The sequence below is a fragment of the Eriocheir sinensis genome, chromosome 11 (genome assembly GCF_024679095.1).
Source record: "Eriocheir sinensis breed Jianghai 21 chromosome 11, ASM2467909v1, whole genome shotgun sequence".
NCBI lineage: Eukaryota > Metazoa > Arthropoda > Malacostraca > Decapoda > Varunidae > Eriocheir > Eriocheir sinensis.
The window spans coordinates 1401194-1418883 of record NC_066519.1 but is presented as its reverse complement, the minus strand read 5'-3'; the positions used below and the strand labels follow the sequence as shown (position 1 = coordinate 1418883).

Genomic DNA, 17690 nt, shown 5'->3' with positions numbered 1-17690 from the left:
TTGTTGTGTTAAGTGTTTCCATGGGTAGTGTTATGAGCCTGGTAATAGTTTGACAAGGCTTCTGCACTGTGAACATAAAAAATGCTCATAAAAACCTGACAAATCTTTCTTGTGATGGTGAAAAATATTTGTTGTGAGAACCAAGTGTCTGAGAATTGAGTTAAACTGTCACCTTGCTGGAGTGCCGAGGTCCTTAACCTGTCCGCTGCGATTGTCAGGGATTTTGCCTTCACTGGTAGCCTGGTAACATACACTCCCAGGTCTTCCTCTGCCTCTGTGGTGGATAGTGGAGTGTTTCCCATGTGGTATTGGTGTGCTGGATATCCCTTCACTGGTAGCCTGGTAACATACACTCCCAGGTCTTTCTCTGCCTCTGTGGTGGATAGTGGACTGTTTCCCATGTGGTATTGGTGTGCTGGATATCCCTTCACTGGTAGCCTGGTAACATACACTCCCAGGTCTTTCTCTGCCTCTGTGGTGGATAGTGGAGTGTTTCCCATGTGGTATTGGTGTGCTGGATATCCCTTCACTGGTAGCCTGGTAACATACATTCCCATGTCTTTCTCTGCCTCTGTGGTGGATAGTGGAGTGTTTCCCATGTAGTATTGGTGTGCTGGATATCCCTTCACTGGTAGCCTGGCAACATACACTCCCAGGTCTTTCTCAGCCTCTGTGGTGGATAGTGGAGTGTTTCCCATGTGGTATTGGTGTGCTGGATATCCTTCACTGGTAGCCTGGTAACATACACTCCCAGGTCTTTCTCTGCCTCTGTGGTGGATAGTGGAGTGTTTCCCATGTGGTATTGGTGTGCTGGATATCCCTTCACTGGTAGCCTGGTAACATACACTCCAGGTCTTTCTCTGCCTCTGTGGTGGATAGTGGAGTGTTTCCCATGTGGTATTGGTGTGCTGGATATCCCTTCACTGGTAGCCTGGTAACATACACTCCCAGGTCTCTCTCTGCCTCTGTGGTGGATAGTGGAGTGTTTCCCATGTGGTATTGGTGTGCTGGATATCCCTTCACTGGTAGCCTGGCAACATACACTCCAAGGTCTTTCTCTGCCTCTGTGGTGGATAGTGGAGTGTTTCCCATGTGGTATTGTGCTGGATATCCCTTCACTGGTACCCTGTTAACATACACTCCAGGTCTTTCTCTGCCTCTGTGGTGGATAGTGGAGTGTTTCCCATGTGGTATTGGTGTGCTGGATATCCCTTCACTGGTAGCCTGGTAACATACACTCCCAGGTCTTTCTCTGCCTCTGTGGTGGATAATGGAGTGTTTCCCATGTGGTATTGGTGTGCTGGATATCCCTTCACTGGTAGCCTGGTAACATACACACCAAGGTCTTTCTCTGCCTCTGTGGTGGATAGTGGAGTGTTTCCATGTGGTATTGGCGTGCTGGATATCCCTTCACTGGTAGCCTGGTATACACTCCCAGGTTTTTCTCTGCCTCTGTGGTGGATAGTGGAGTGTTTCCCATGTGGTATTGGTGTGCTGGATATCCCTTCACTGGTAGCCTGGTAACATACACTCCCAGGTCTTTCTCTGCCTCTGTGGTGGATAGTGGAGTGTTTCCCATGTGGTATTGGTGTGCTGGATATCCCTTCACTGGTAGCCTGGTAACATACACTCCCAGGTCTTTCTCTGCCTCTGTGGTGGATAGTGGAGTGTTTCCCATGTAGTATTGGTGTGCTGGATATCCCTTCACTGGTAGCCTGGTAACATACACTCCCAGGTCTTTCTCTGCCTCTGTGGTGGATAGTGGAGTGTTTCCCATGTGGTATTGGTGTGCTGGATATCCCTTCACTGGTAGCCTGGTAACATACACTCCCAGGTCTTTCTCTGCCTCTGTGGTGGATAGTGGAGTGTTTCCCATGTGGTATTGGTGTGCTGGATATCCCTTCACTGGTAGCCTGGTAACACACTCCCAGGTCTTTCTCTGCCTCTGTGGTGGATAGTGGAGTGTTTCCCATGTGGTATTGGTGTGCTGGATATCCCTTCACTGGTAGCCTGGTAACATACACTCCCAGGTCTTTCTCTGCCTCTGTGGTGGATAGTGGAGTGTTTCCCATGTGGTATTGGTGTGCTGGATATCCCTTCACTGGTAGCCTGGTAACACTCCCAGGTCTCTCTGCCTCTGTGGTGGATAGTGGAGTGTTTCCCTTGTGGTATTGGTGTGCTGGATATCCCTTCACTGGAAGCCTGGTAACATACCTCCCAGGTCTTTCTCTGCCTCTGTGGTGGATAGTGGAGTGTTTCCCATGTGGTATTGGTGTGCTGGATATCCCTTCACTGGTAGCCTGGTAACATACACTCCCAGGTCTTTCTCTGCCTCTGTGGTGGATAGTGGAGTGTTTCCCATGTGGTATTGGTGTGCTGGATATCCCTTCACTGGTAGCCTGGTAACATACACTCCCAGGTCTTTCTCTGCCTCTGTGGTGGATAGTGGAGTGTTTCCCATGTGGTACTGGTGTGCTGGATATCCCTTCACTGGTAGCCTGGTAACAAACTCCCAGGTCTTTCTGTGCCTCTGTGGTGGATAGTTGAGTGTTTCCCATGTGGTATTGGTGTGCTGGATATCCCTTCACTGGTAGCCTGGTAACATACACTCCCAGGTCTTTCTATGCCTCTGTGGTGGATAGTGGAGTGTTTCCCATGTGGTATTGGTGTGCTGGATATCCCTTCACTGGTAGCCTGGTAACATACACTCCCAGGTCTTTCTCTGCCTCTGTGGTGGATAGTGGAGTGTCTCCCATGTGGTATTGGTGTGCTGGATTTCCCCTCCCAAGGTGCAGGACTTTACATTTTTCTTCACTGAATTATAGCAGCCACTTGTTGTTCTGTTCCTGTAGCTTGGTGAGGTCTTCTGCTAGGAAATCCACAGTCAAGGGGTTAAGTTGTGGCACCTCCTCCTGCTCCTGCTCCTGCTGTCCTCCTCGGCTGGTCACTGCTGGCACTGTTGCGGCACCCTTGCCTAGCCAAGCCTTTAGAATGAGCCTGAGGTTGTCCACACTCTCACTAAATTATTGCAATATACACACAAGTTTTCATGGTATTAATAATGGAAATAATGATGTGTGTTTGAGTAGCAGTGCTCTTGTTAGTAGTGTTATTACTACTACTACTACTACTACTACTAATACTACTATTACTACTACTACTAATAGTCACTGGGTTTTCTACATCATAATTTCTACTATTGGACTTTCTACACCAGGTTTTTCTCTAATAAGTTCCCTACTGCCCATACTACTACTACTACTACTCTTACTACTACTACAACTACTACTACCACTACTACTACTACTACTACCACTACTACTATTACTACTACTACTACTACCACTACTACTACAGCCCTAACTCCAATACGATCACTGGGTCTTCTATAACCTCCCTCCCTCCCTCCCCTCACTTCCCTAAGGTCACTGGTCAAGCTGAGGAGGTCAAGACAAAAACACCAGAGTACGAATGAAACACTTTATGAAAACATGAAGTACGGGACAGTTTTTCATACATATTGGTCGACGCAACACTGTGGTGCTTCGTGTCGGGGTAGGCAGCACACACACACACACACACACACATACAGTACCATTACCCAGACTGTATGTGTGATTATACTTTCCAAACACACACACACACATACAGTACCATTACCCAGACTGTATGTGTGATTATACTTTCCGAACACACACACACACACATACATACAGTACCATTACCCAGACTGTATGTGTGATTATACTTTCCAAACACACACACACACACACACACACATACATACAGCACCATTACCCAGACTGTATGTGTGATTATACTTTATAAACACACACACACACACACACACACACACACACATACACAGCTCATTCGGGAAGGGTACTGGCTAGGGGGTTGTGAGTTACATACACACACACACACACACACACACACCTATAAGTAATTAGCTTCAGGTAAAACAAGTTGGGTCATCACAGCTACTCAAAGACTCCAAACTCTTTAAGTAAACATTGCCTGCATCCACCCACTGCATTCCTCATTATTAACATTCATCATGGTCGCCTTGACGGGCACTGAGCTACACTCCTCCAGTCCTGTCCAAAGCATTAACACTATGGGCCTTAGTCTTCTACATTTTGGCACCCTGGCACACACCTTTGGCAAGGCTTTCATAGGAGTTCTGGGCCTCTCTATGGGTAGCTTCATAACCCTGATGATAGTTTTGCAAGGCCTCTGTACTATCAACCTGAAAGAGCGCTCATGAGAACCCATTTGATCTCCTCTTCAGCCTCTGGAAGTAGTTTATGTGAGAGGCAGAAGCGTTTAATAATACCGATCTAAAACAGCCTAAAACATTCACCGCCAGATCAGGCAGTGTATTGACCTAGTTCTGGTGTACAGGGCATAAACTACCCTCGTCTGGTCCTGTTCTCAGCCTTAACACAGCCCTAATAAAACAGCCCAACACATTCTGGCCTCCTACAGTCTGTTTCATGAGAGCTGACGGGGCTAATCCTTCAGGGGCGGACTCGTGGACTTGGCATCATTGCTTGGATGACTGTCTCTGCATCACTCACTGGCTGCTGTTTACTAGATCTAGCCTTACGTGACATAGCCTTCTATCGCGCTCTCTGCTATCTTTTTACCCAAACAGTGATAGATTAGAGTGTATCTACCTAGTTGTGGTGTACAGGGCATGAACTACACTCCCTGGTCCTGTCCTCAGCCCTGACACAGCCCTAATACAACAGCCCAACACATTCTGGCCTCCTGGTAGCATGTATGGACCTAAACAGCGCCAGATCAGACAGTGTATCTACCTAGGTGTGGTGTACAGGGCCTGAACTACACTCTTCTGGTCCTGTCCTCAGCTGCCCCCCTCCCTTTACCCCTGAAAATACTGCCAAGACATGCCTGGCTACACTGTCCCTCCCTTTACCCCTGAAAATACTGCCGTCGCTTGTGCTTGTGAGGAAGAGAGTAATGTCGGAGTAGTATTAAGGAGGAGGAGGAGGAGCAAGAAAACAAAAATATATGAAGAAAAGTGGGAAGAAAAAAATTAAAAGAGTAAATAAGGAGGAGGAGGAGGAGGAGGAGTGTTGAATAAGAACAAGAGAAGGAAAAACAAAAAAATATGAATAAAAAGCAGGAAGAAAAAGAATAATAGAGAGCAAATAAGGAGAAACTAATACAAAATGAGAGAAAAGGAAACACAGGGACGGGGAAATTGATTGGCGTCCGTGAGGGAAACCGTTCTCGCCCCGCACACAAGACTACAGCACAGTAACACCCCACACAGCCAGGCTAAACGCACTTCCCTGATGCCTTTGCCTATGTCCGGGAGCTTATAACACCAATACAAGCCTGCCGTCACTTGGGTTTGTGAGCATAAGGTTATCAGTGTCTGTGAGGGAAGCCTTTCTTGCCCCGCACACAAGACTACAGCACAGTAACACCCCACACAGCCAGGCTAAACGCACTTTCCCTGATGCCTTTGCCTATGTCCGGGAGCTTATAACACCAATACAAGCCTGCCGTCACTTGGGTTAATGAGGGAGAAAGTAACATAGGAGTAGTGTTAAGGAGGAGGAAGAGGAGGAGGAGGAGGAGGAGGAGGAATCAGATATGACTGTGTGAAGGAAGGGAAGGAAAAGGAAAAGGAAGGGAAGGAAAAGGAAATGTGTGGGAAGGGAAGGGAAGGGAAGGAAACTGTGTGAAGGAAGGGAAGGGAAGGGAAGGAAAAGAACAAAAAAAAGAGAGGAGAAGAAAAGGAAAGAAAGGAGAGGGAAAGGAAGGGAATAAAAGCTAAAGAATAAGTCGTCTACAAGGTCATGGTAACACTGCATAGGTCGTCTACAAGGTCATGGCAACACTACTAGGGACACTGTTATTCTGAGCCAGTGAATAGGAGAGGATGTCGCACCTTCATCCCTGGCGCAGTGCTGTTACCAAAGAGCCGTGGGAGTTCAAGCTGAGGCTGGCGCGATGATGATTTTATTGTGCTTTTGGTATTGGAAGAAAATTTACATGTGCTTTGAAGACATAGGAAAAAAATGATTAGAAGAAGAAATAAATGAAAAGGTATTGGTAGGATCTCAAAGAAGTACAGAGAGAGAGAGAGAGAGAGAGAGAGAGAGAGAGAGAGAGAGAGAGAGAGAGAGAGAAACTATTGTATAAGCGTCAATTTAAATTTCGTCCATCTCTCTCGGTAACGACATGACCCAAAAGATGAAGATGACCTCACCCTCCTGTATCATACCTCTGTTGTTAGTACACACACACACACACACACACACACACACACACACACACACACACAGACACACACACGCACACACTGCCCCCACTCAACACATGCAACAAAGCCACACCATTATATATATTTTTTTGTGGTACGTAATTTTTTGTTTTATTTTGTTTGCTATGAAAGTTGTAAAATATAGCTGTTTGTCATCGTGCCAGTAATACTATATAGAGTTAGACACCTTCAGTACTGGGGTTGGTAGTAAGACTTTATAACTAGCTGGTATATATACACACACACACACACACACACACACACACAGTACAGTTATTAATAAGTGCGTATCACATTGTAGAGTGAACTAAAAACTTGATTAACAGGACACACACACACACTAACACACTCATTTTCTTAAACATTTCGGAGTCTACACACACACACACACACACACACTCCCTCCCTGCCCGCCCCACCGAAATACAGAAACGTTACACTCGGATATCGGATTAAAAACAAGACAAACCACGGAGTATATACACATTTTTAACACAGGGTCAAGTTTAGGGTCACCCGCGAGGAAAAAAAGAAAAGAAAAATGGAAAACAAAAGATGAATAAATAAAAAAATGAAATAAGTGGTGCCAGGTACACGTTCATGACTGGAAAAGGTCTGATGTCATGTTTTTCATCTCATACTTAGTCGTCCTTTAATTTCCTGGTCTTGGCACTCTTACAGTCAGGTCCAGGCAGTGTATTTGGCCCTCTCTAACAGCCTGCCTTCCTCCCTTCTTTATTTCCTTTCCTGATCTTGTCACCTTGAAGTCAGGTCGCGACAGTCTGGTGACCTTTATGTCTGGAAAATGCTTTGGTTGTATGCATTTTGTTCATTTCAGGCAGCCTTTCTTTGTCTGCCTTTCCCTTCTTCTGACTCACTCATTTAACCCGTCCACTGTGATTGTCAGGGATTTTGCCTTCACTGGTAGCCTGGTAACATACACTCCCAGGTCTTTCTCTGCCTCTGTGGTGGATAGTGGAGTGTTTCCCATGTGGTATTGGTGTGCTGGATATCCCTTCACTGGTAGCCTGGTAACATACACTCCCAGGTCTTTCTCTGCCTCTGTGGTGGATAGTGGAGTGTTTCCCATGTGGTATTGGTGTGCTGGATATCCCTTCACTGGTAGCCTGGTAACATACACTCCCAGGTCTTTCTCTGCCTCTGTGGTGGATAGTGGGGTGTTTCCCATGTGGTATTGGTGTGCTGGATATCCCTTCACTGGTAGCCTGGTAACATACACTCCCAGGTCTTTCTCTGCCTCTGTGGTGGATAGTGGAGTGTTTCCCATGTGGTATTGGTGTGCTGGATATCCCTTCACTGGTAGCCTGGTAACATACACTCCCAGGTCTTTCTCTGTGGTGGATAGTGGAGTGTTCCCATGTGGTATTGGTGTGCTGGATATCCCTTCACTGGTAGCCTGGTAACATACACTCCCAGGTCTTTCTCTGCCTCTGTGGTGGATAGTGGAGTGTTTCCCATGTGGTACTGGTGTGCTGGATATCCTCTCCCAAAGTGCAGGACTTTACATTTTGCTCCACTCCTGTAGCTTGGTGAGGTCTTCTGGTAGGAAATCCGCAGTCAAGGGGTAAAGACTGTTCTTGGCCCATAACAACATACATTGGTCCTCTGAGCATGGCAGTTCTAATAAGCCCGGTTACATTTCTGGGTAAAGAGACAACAATATCATTCAATACGACGCTCCTTGGAAAATGGGAAATGTTCTTGAAAACCAAAGGAATAGCCAGTGTGTTACAATCTTCCGGCTTCCTCTCGACCATGATAATACGTCAGCCATTAGGGGCCAACACTGGGGGGCCACTGTTGCCAGATTATCGTACACAAGAGCCGCGTATTTACCTGTTTCCGCCCCATAACCATTGCCATGAAGCACCAATAATTAACTATTGAAACAATAACCATATATGAAGGCAGTTACTTGGGTGATGAAAGCAGTTTTGGGGTCGGAAGGTGGCAATCATAAGAGGCAGAGTCCGACAGTCTGGCAATGTTGTGGGGGGCACGTCGCTGAGCCTTCATTGACAGCAGCACAGTGATCCGCCTCAACATGACAAGTAATGGTGTAGTAAGCAACAGCCAGTGTGTCAATCCAATCAAGAAAGGAAGAAAGGAAGAGAGGAAGACCCAGGAAGGAAAAGGAAACTGTGGGAAGGGAAGGGAGGGGAAGAGAAGGGAAGGGAAGGGAAGGGAAGGGACGAGATGGAAGGACTGTATTGTGGCGGGCGGCAGGGAGAAGAACTTGGACCTTGAAGCGGCGGAGGACAGGGTTAGATGGAGGAGACTCATCAAAAACACCGACCCTGTATAGAAACGGGATAACAACGCTGCGGAAGAAAAAGAAGAGGTGTGTGCCAATCTTCTGTTTCCTCCTGACCATGGTGATTAGCCAGACATTAGGGGCCTACACTGGGGGGTGCGTTGCCGAGCCTTCATTGAAAACAGCTTCGTGAACCTCCTCAGTAATGGTGCAGTAAGCAATAGCCAATGTGTGCCGATCTTCTGTTTCCTCTCAACCATGGTAAGTAGCCAGCCATTAGGGGCCTACACTGAGGGGTGCATCGCCGAGCCTTCATTGACAACAGCACAGTGATCCGCCTCAACATGACAAATAGTGATGTTATTGGCTTAAAAGAACGACATCAAATTCCAAGGAGTAGCGTTAATGCATTATACCACTACACAAAAACACCCACACACAAATTAACAATATAAATAAAATAAAGTAAATGAAAAAGATAAGTACCGAAACTACATAATTATTGTCTCTTGTACTGACCTCATTAACGGACACTGAACGTAATCATCATCGGAATGCCCAACAGCGGAAGGGGACACACACACACACTGATTGGTTCCCTTGGAGGTCTTAAATAGCTTGATCATTCTCTCTCTCGCTCTCTCTCTCTCTCTTATCTTCATTCTTCCACTCTTCACATTCTTATATATTGAAGGGAGTGATTGATTTCCTTAAGAGTTCTAAAGTCTCTCTCTCTCTCTCTCTCTCTCTCTCTCTCTCTCTCTCTCTTATATATTGAAGGGAGTGATTGATTTCCTGAAGTAAGAGTTCTAAAGTCTCTCTCTCTCTCTTATATATTGAAGGGAGTGATTGATTTCCTTAAGTAAGAGTTCTAAAGTAGCGCTCTCTCTCTCTCTCTCTCTCTCTCTCTCTCTCTCTCTCTTATATATTGAAGGGAGTGATTGATTTCCTTAAGTAAGAGTTCTAAAGTAGCACTCTTTCTCTCTCTCTCTCTCTTATATATTGAAGGGAGTGATTGATTTCCTTAAGTAAGAGTTCTAAATCTCTCTCTCTCTCTCTCTCTCTCTCTCACCAGGTATCCCTCATTGTCATTGGTCTAGTTAATAGTCATGTAGAAATGCCCTGAAAACCCTGCTGCTTCATTTACCTCTATTGAATGGTCACTATCATTACCAGTTCACTATCTTCACCATCATTATTTCACCGTCGTCCATTACCATCACTATCATTCATATATATAATTGTACAGCCCTTGATAAACACCTCAATCTATCGTCTCCTTTCTATTCTTGAAATGTCACCATCACTTCATTCTTTCACTATCATTCTCTCAGTCACCATCATCGTCACTATCATTCACATCTATAATTGTACAGCCTTTGATAAACACCTCAATCTATCGTCTTTTCTTTTCCTTAACTGTCACCATCACTTCATTCTTTCACTATCATTCTCTCGTTCACCATCATCATCACCATCATTCACATCTATAATTGTACAGCCTTTGATAAACACCTCAATCTATCATCTTCTTTCTATTCTTGAAATGTCACTATCGCTTCATTCTTTCACTATCATTCTCTCATTCACCATCATCGTCACCATCATTCACATCTATAATTGTACAGCCTTTGATAAACACCTCAATCTATCGTCTTCTCTCTTTTCCTTAACTGTCACCATCGCTTCATTCTTTCACTATCATTCTTCTGTTCACCATCATCGTCACTATCATTCACATCTATAATTGTACAGCCCTTGATAAACACCTCAATCTATCGTCTTTTCTTTTCTTTATCTGTCACCATCACTTCATTCTTTCACTATCATTCACCATCATCGTCACTATCATTCACATCTATAATTGTACAGCCTTTGATAAACACTTCAATCTATCGTCTTTTCTTTTCCTTAACTGTCACCATCACTTCATTCTTTCACTATCATTCTTTCGTTCACCATCATCGTCACCATCATTCACATCTATAATTGTACAGCCTTTGATAAACACCTCAATCTATCGTCTTTTCTTTTCCTTAACTGTCACTATCACTTCATTCTTTCACTATCATTCTCCCATTCACCATCATTGTCACTATCATTCACATCTATAAGTGTACAGCCCTTGATAAACACCCTCAGCAGCATCTTCTTTCTTTTCCTTAACTGTCACTATCACTTCATTCTTTCACTATCATTCTCTCAGTCACCATCATCGTCACTATCATTCACATCTATAATTGTACAGCCTTTGATAAACACCTCAATCTATCGTTTTCTTTCTTTTCTTTATCTGTCACCATCACTTCATTCTTTCACTATCATTCTCTCGTTCACCATCATCGTCACTATCATTCATCATCATAATTGTACAGCCTTTGATAAACACCTCAATCTATCGTTTTCTTTCTTTTCTTTATCTGTCACCATCACTTCATTCTTTCACTATCATTCTCCCATTCACCATCATCGTCACCATCATCCACATTTATAATTGTACAGCCTTTGATAAACACCCAATACAGCATCTTCTTTCTTTCTTTTTCACTATCATTCCTCCGTTCACCATCATCGTCATCATCATTCACATCTATAATTGTACAGCCCTTTGATAAACACCTCAATCTATCGTCTTCCTTTCACTATTATCATCACTTCTCTCACTATCATAACTCCTCCCTACTTTCACCATCATCATTTCTTTATTCACTGTCACTGTTCTTTCTCTCACCATCATCACCACTTCTTTCATTCACATTCATCATCATCGCCACTTCTTCCTTTCATTCACCATCATATCATCACCATTCATATGCAAGTCAGTGTGCCAACTCGCTGCACCCTCACATTCATCACTATCACTCTGACACATCATCTCACCTTCATTATCATAAGCAATTCGTCACCTCACTTTCAATATCACACACAACACTAACAACACACACACACACACACACACATATATAAGTCCACCCTTCCAATGCCTCACAGTTGTAGAGATTAGGAAGATACTCACCATCACATTCTTCAGGCAACTCATTTTCAGTATAACACAGCGACACTATCACCAGACACTATATCCGCACACACACACACACACACACATACATAAGTCCACCCTTCCAATCCCTCACAGTTGTAGAGATTAGGAAGATACTCACCATCACATTCTTCAGGCAACTCATTTTCAGTATAACACAGCAACACTATCACCAGACACTATATCCGCACACACACACACACACACACACACACACACACACACAGGAATTGATTAGTTAGAGGTCATCCCAGCTTCAGAGATTAGAAAAAACTCATATTTCTCATTCAACTATCTCCCACTCACTCTCCTTCCGAAATCGACCTCTCTTTTGGCCACTCCTCTGAACTCTTTTTACAGGAGCAGTGAGTCGCGGGCTTTTCCTTCATTACTGTTTTCTTTGTTTTGCCCTTGAGGTGTTTCCTTTACTGTATATAACACAGCAACACTATATTAACACACACACACACACATATACACAGGAATCAATCAGTTAGAGGTCATCGTAGCTTCAGAGACACGCAAGAACCACTGACTGACTGACTGAGTGACGGAGCGAGTCTTGGCGTGGGTGTACTTGTGGTCTAGTATCCCCTCTTGTTTGAGCCATAAGAGAGCGGCTCCGAGGTGATGAGACCCTCCTCCTCCTCCACCAGGGGCGCCATGTGGTCCGGGCTGCCCTCGCTCTGCTCCAGGAGGTCCCCGTTGGGCACCCGCCGCGCCTCCCCGCCAGCCTGCAGCAGCGCCGACATGCCCTGCCACGTAACATCCATGTCCCTGGGAAGCGAAGACAAATAAGAACTCGGGAAAGAAAGAAAAAAGCAAGAAATAAAAAAGGAACGAGAAATACAAGAAAAAACAAACAAAACAAGATGAGAAAAGAAATAATGATGCCCTTGTGGTGTCTCCTTTGCTGTAAAAAAAAAAAAAAAAAAAAAAAAAAAAAAAAAAATACAAGATGAAGAAAAAAGAAGAAAAATAAGATGTAGAGAAAAATGAGAGAAAATGTTGAAGAGGAAAAAGAAAAAATATACAAGACACACACACACACACGAAACATCCATGTCCCTGGGAAGAGTGAAAAAAAATTGTATAATCAGTATTGTTATTATTGAAGTGGCTCCCCCTCAATGAATGGTCTATATACAGTCATTGCCGACATTAGGACTGTAGCATAAATATAGGTATGCTGCATGAGAGGTGTTTTAACTATCGTCTGTATATAGATTCAACCACAGTCTGGAAGGGTTGTTATGTTTCTGCCTTTCAAAACTGACTGACTGACTTTTGGTCCGTCTGTATAGAGTTCAACCACCATCCAAGGGTTAATATTATTGTTGTTATTATTGAGAAGAAAATGGGTAAAGTTGTACAAGGGGATAGTTTTGTAAGGCATTCATGTTATTTTGTTATGCTTGCCCTTGAAGGCTTCCTCTAGTGTGGAAAATAATGAATAAAAGTTCCTGTGAGGCCTTCCAATTTGAGCCTCCAAGATAAACCAAACTTAACCTGACATAACCTAGCAAAGACCTAAACAGTTACTATAGGTCTTGACTCAGAACATTTATATATGCTTCCTTACTAATGAGAGTTTCTATACAGCAAAGTGAGGTCATTTTATGTTGCTTTATACCATAAGGTGCTGGCTATCATGTAATTCAAGATACTAGAACATAACGGAATTTAACAGACCTAAACAGTTACTACATGCTTCCTTACTAATGAGTTTCTATACAAGAGAGTGAGGTCATTCTTTGTTGATTTATACCATAAGGTGCTGGCTATCATGTGTTTGAGGATACCCTTAACGTAACCTAACAAAACCAAATCAGAACATTCATATATGCTTCCTTACTAATGAAAGTTTCTATACACGAGAGTGAGGTCATTCTTTGTTGATTTATACCATAAGGTGCTGGCTATCATGTGTTAGAAGACACCCTAAACTTAACCTAACAAAACCAAATCAGAACATTCATATATGCTTCCTTACTAATGAGAGTTTCTATACATGAGAGTGAGGTCATTCTTTGTTGATTCATACCATAAGGTGCTGGCTATCATGTGTTTGAGGATACCTTAAACTTAACCTAACAAAACCAAAACAGAACATTCATGTATACTTCCTTACTAATGAAACTTTCTATACAAGAGAGTGAGGTCATTCTTTGTTGATTCATACCATAAGGTGCTGGCTATCCTGTGTTTGAGGATATCCTTAACTTAACCTAGCAAAACCAAAACAGAACATTCATATATGCTTCCTTACAAATGAGAGTTTTTATACAACAGAGTGAGGTCATTCTTTGTTGATTCATACCATAAGGTGCTGGCAATCATGTGTTAGAAGATACCCTAAACTTAACCTAACAAAACCAAAACAGAAAATTCATCTATGCTTCCTTACTAATGAGAGTTTCTATACAACAAAGTGAGGTCATTCTTTGTTGATTCATACCATAAGGTGCTGGCTATCATGTGTTAGAAGATACCCTAAACTTAACCGAACCTACTGACTGAAAAGTGTTAAGAGAGGACAGTCTTGGCTCTCACTTGAAGGCGTGAAGGACGAAGATGCCGATGACGACTGTGAGGAAGCCGGACAGCACCCCGATGACGTCCCTGGCGGGCAGCCCCTTCCACTCCTTGAACAGCATGGCCGAGGACAGGATGACGCACGCCGTGAAGAACACGTAGTACACCGGCGTGACCAGCGACGTGTTGAAGATGTCCAGCGCCTGAAGGGGGGAGTGGGGGAAGGGGAAGGTGATTTTTAGTTTACTTTTTATTTATTTATTATTTTTTTTATCGGCAAGGAAGACAGCAGCTCACGGGCACGACACACACACACACACACACACACACACACACACACACACACACAAAATAAATAAATAAATAAATGAAAAAAAAGGTCACCAGGCGTTGCTCCGACAAAGGCAACTACAACATAAGATCAAGAGAGAGGTCAAAGGGTGGTGGTGACATTTTTTTCTCTGTTTTTTTTTCAGTGGTGGTGAGGGAATGCAGTGGTGGTGTAAGTGGTGATGAGGTGGTGGTGGTGGTGGGAATAAAGCTTTGGAGGACGTGAATTCATGACACAAGACAAACGTGAACTGAAATATTTATAATCGTGACCCAGTGACTTAAGCAAAGGTTTTTATTGGGCCGAGAAGGAGTTTGTTCATAAGACTGTGTGGCTGAAGCAAAGGTTTAGCTCCTTGGCTGTGGATTTCCTACCAGAAGACCTCACCAGGCTACAGGAATGGAGCAAAAAGGGGCTGCTACAATTCAGTGAGGAAAAGTGTAAAGTCCTGCACCTTGGAGGGGATATCCAGCACACCAATACCACATGGGAAACACTCCACTATCCACCACTCTGTGATGGATAGTGGAGTGTTTCATTGGTGTGCTGATATCCTCACTTAACCTGGTAACATACACTCCCAGGTCTTTCTCTGCCTCTGTGGTGGATAGTGGAGTGTTTCCCATGTGGTATCGGTGTGCTGGATATCCCTTCACTGGTAGCCTGGTATACACTCCCATGTCTTTCTCTGCCTCTGTGGTGGATAGTGGAGTGTTTCCCATGTGGTATTGGTGTGCTGGATATCCCTTCACTGGTAGCCTGGTAACATACACTCCCAGGTCTTTCTCTGCCTCTGTGGTGGATAGTGGAGTGTTTCCCATGTGGTATTGGTGTGCTGGATATCCCTTCACTGGTAGCCTGGTAACATACACTCCCATGTCTTTCTCTGCCTCTGTGGTGGATAGTGGAGTGTTTCCCATGTGGTATCGGTGTGCTGGATATCCCTTCACTGGTAGCCTGGTAGCATACACTCCCAGGTCTTTCTCTGCCTCTGTGGTGGATAGTGGAGTGTTTCCCATGTGGTATTGGTGTGCTGGATATCCCTTCACTGGTAGCCTGGTAACATACACTCCCAGGTCTTTCTCTGCCTCTGTGGTGGATAGTGGAGTGTTTCCCATGTGGTATTGGTGTGCTGGATATCCCTTCACTGGTAGCCTGGTAGCATACACTCCCAGGTCTTTCTCTGCCTCTGTGGTGGATAGTGGAGTGTTTCCCATGTGGTATTGGTGTGCTGGATATCCCTTCACTGGTAGCCTGGTAACATACACTCCCAGGTCTTTCTCTGCCTCTGTGGTGGATAGTGGAGTGTTTCCCATGTGGTATTGGTGTGCTGGATATCCCTTCACTGGTAGTCTGGTAACATACACTCCCAGGTCTTTCTCTGCCTCTGTGGTGGATAGTGGAGTGTTTCCCATGTGGTATTGGTGTGCTGGATATCCCTTCACTGGTAGCCTGGTAACATACACTCCCAGGTCTTTCTCTGCCTCTGTGGTGGATAGTGGAGTGTTTCCCATGTGGTATTAGTGTGCTGGATATCCCTTCACTGGTAGCCTGGTAACATACACTCCCAGGTCTTTCTCTGCCTCTGTGGTGGATAGTGGAGTGTTTCCCATGTGGTATTGGTGTGCTGGATATCCCTTCACTGGTAGCCTGGTAGCATACACTCCAAAGGTCTTTCTCTGCCTCTGTGGTGGATAGTGGAGTGTTTCCCATGTGGTATTGGTGTGCTGGATATCCCTTCACTGGTAGCCTGGTAACATACACTCCCATGTCTTTCTCTGCCTCTGTGGTGGATAGTGGAGTGTTTCCCATGTGGTATTGGTGTGCTGGATATCCCTTCACTGGTAGCCTGGTAACATACACTCCCAGGTCTTTCTCTGCCTCTGTGGTGGATAGTGGAGTGTTTCCCATGTGGTATTGGTGTGCTGGATATCCCTTCACTGGTAGCCTGGTAACATACACTCCCAGGTCTTTCTCTGCCTCTGTGGTGGATAGTGGAGTGTTTCCCATGTGGTACTGGTGTGCTGGATATCCCTTCACTGGTAGCCTGGTAACATACACTCCCAGGTCATTCTCTGCCTCTGTGGTGGATAGTGGAGTGTTTCCCATGTGGTATTGGTGTGCTGGATATCCCTTCACTGCTAGCCTGGTAACATACACTCCCAGGTCTTTCTCTGCCTCTGTGGTGGATAGTAGAGTGTTTCCCATGTGGTATTGGTGTGCTGGATATCCCTTCACTGGTAGCCTGGTAACATACACTCCCAGGTCTTTCTCTGCCTCTGTGGTGGATAGTGGAGTGTTTCCCATGTGGTATTGGTGTGCTGGATATCCCTTCACTGGTAGCCTGGTAACATACACTCCCAAGTCTTTCTCTGCCTCTGTGGTGGATAGTGGAGTGTTTCCCATGTGGTATTGGTGTGCTGGATATCCCTTCACTGGTAGCCTGGTAACATACACTCCCAGGTCTTTCTCTGCCTCTGTGGTGGATAGTAGAGTGTTTCCCATGTGGTACTGGTGTGCTGGATATCCCCTCCCAAGGTGCAGGACTTTACATTTTTCCTCATTGAATTGTAGCAGCTACTTGTTCCATTCCTGCAGCTTGGTGAGGTCTTCTGGTAGGAAATCCACAGTCAAGGGGCTAAGACAGCTCACGCAGAAGAAGGGTTAGAGTGGACAGCAATCAGTGGGTGAACACGTCAGTAGTTATCATGTTCCTGTGCTGGGCTGAGTGTAAGGGAGAGGCAGTTGGGTGCTTGGCTGTACTAGGCTGCACATCCCCTTGCTTGCTATTATTGTGATTCAACCAATAATTTAAGGATGGTCACAGTATTATCATGGAACCTCAGACATGGAGTGAGGAATGGTGATGACTGAGAGGTGGTGAGAGCATAGGGAGTGGTGGTGATGGACTGATGGTGTAGGGAAGAGCGTAATAGAGCAGAGGGGAAGGAGTGAAGCAGTGAGGGAGTGAGGAAGTTAGAGCAATTATTCTCCACACTGGTTTTATTTTTCCTGAAGGTGCGTAAATTTGTGAAGGTGTACTGAGCCATAACAACACACACACACACACACACACACACACAGCTGGTTCCAGGACTGAGACTTAACATATGAAGAGACTGAAGCAGCTGAACCAACCCACACTGAAAGAGGAGGGAGGGAGGAGATCTGATTGCAGTATACAGGGTGCTGAGTGGGATGGAAAAAG

The 17690-nt window shown here is 44.8% G+C and overlaps 2 protein-coding genes across 65 annotated transcripts in view; one reads left to right on the top strand and one right to left on the bottom strand.

Annotated features, from left to right (window-relative positions):
• Nucleotides 1–232: 232 nt before the first annotated feature.
• Nucleotides 233–17690, top strand: part of LOC126996738 (uncharacterized) — a 17884-nt gene continuing 426 nt past the window's right edge. Inside the window, exons 1-11 of one of the 16 annotated variants that reach the window (XM_050857502.1) lie at nt 233–359; nt 853–951; nt 1146–1244; nt 1439–1636; nt 1736–1834; nt 1932–2030; nt 2222–2419; nt 2616–2714; nt 7251–7547; nt 16451–16549; nt 16946–17690. The exon at nt 16946–17690 is cut by the window's right edge and continues 426 nt beyond it. In XM_050857502.1, the coding sequence (XP_050713459.1) occupies nt 301–359; nt 853–951; nt 1146–1244; nt 1439–1636; nt 1736–1834; nt 1932–2030; nt 2222–2419; nt 2616–2714; nt 7251–7547; nt 16451–16549; nt 16946–17150 (1551 nt within the window). In that variant the 5' untranslated portion in view covers nt 233–300 and the 3' untranslated portion in view covers nt 17151–17690. The other 15 variants (XM_050857501.1, XM_050857507.1, XM_050857505.1 and 12 more) reach the window with 15 other exon arrangements.
• The window catches only part of LOC126996740 (magnesium transporter NIPA2-like), a 31169-nt gene continuing 22780 nt past the window's right edge, over nt 9302–17690 (bottom strand). For 8 of the 49 annotated variants that reach the window (XM_050857575.1, XM_050857527.1, XM_050857531.1 and 5 more), the window contains 4 exons: nt 14170–14354; nt 11196–12393; nt 10463–10965; nt 9302–10345 (listed from right to left, as the gene is read on the bottom strand). In XM_050857575.1, the coding sequence (XP_050713532.1) occupies nt 12201–12393; nt 14170–14354 (378 nt within the window). In that variant the 3' untranslated portion in view covers nt 9302–10345; nt 10463–10965; nt 11196–12200. Of the gene's footprint in view, nt 10346–10462; nt 12394–14169; nt 14355–17690 lie in introns of all 49 variants that reach the window. The other 41 variants (XM_050857558.1, XM_050857534.1, XM_050857537.1 and 38 more) reach the window with 41 other exon arrangements.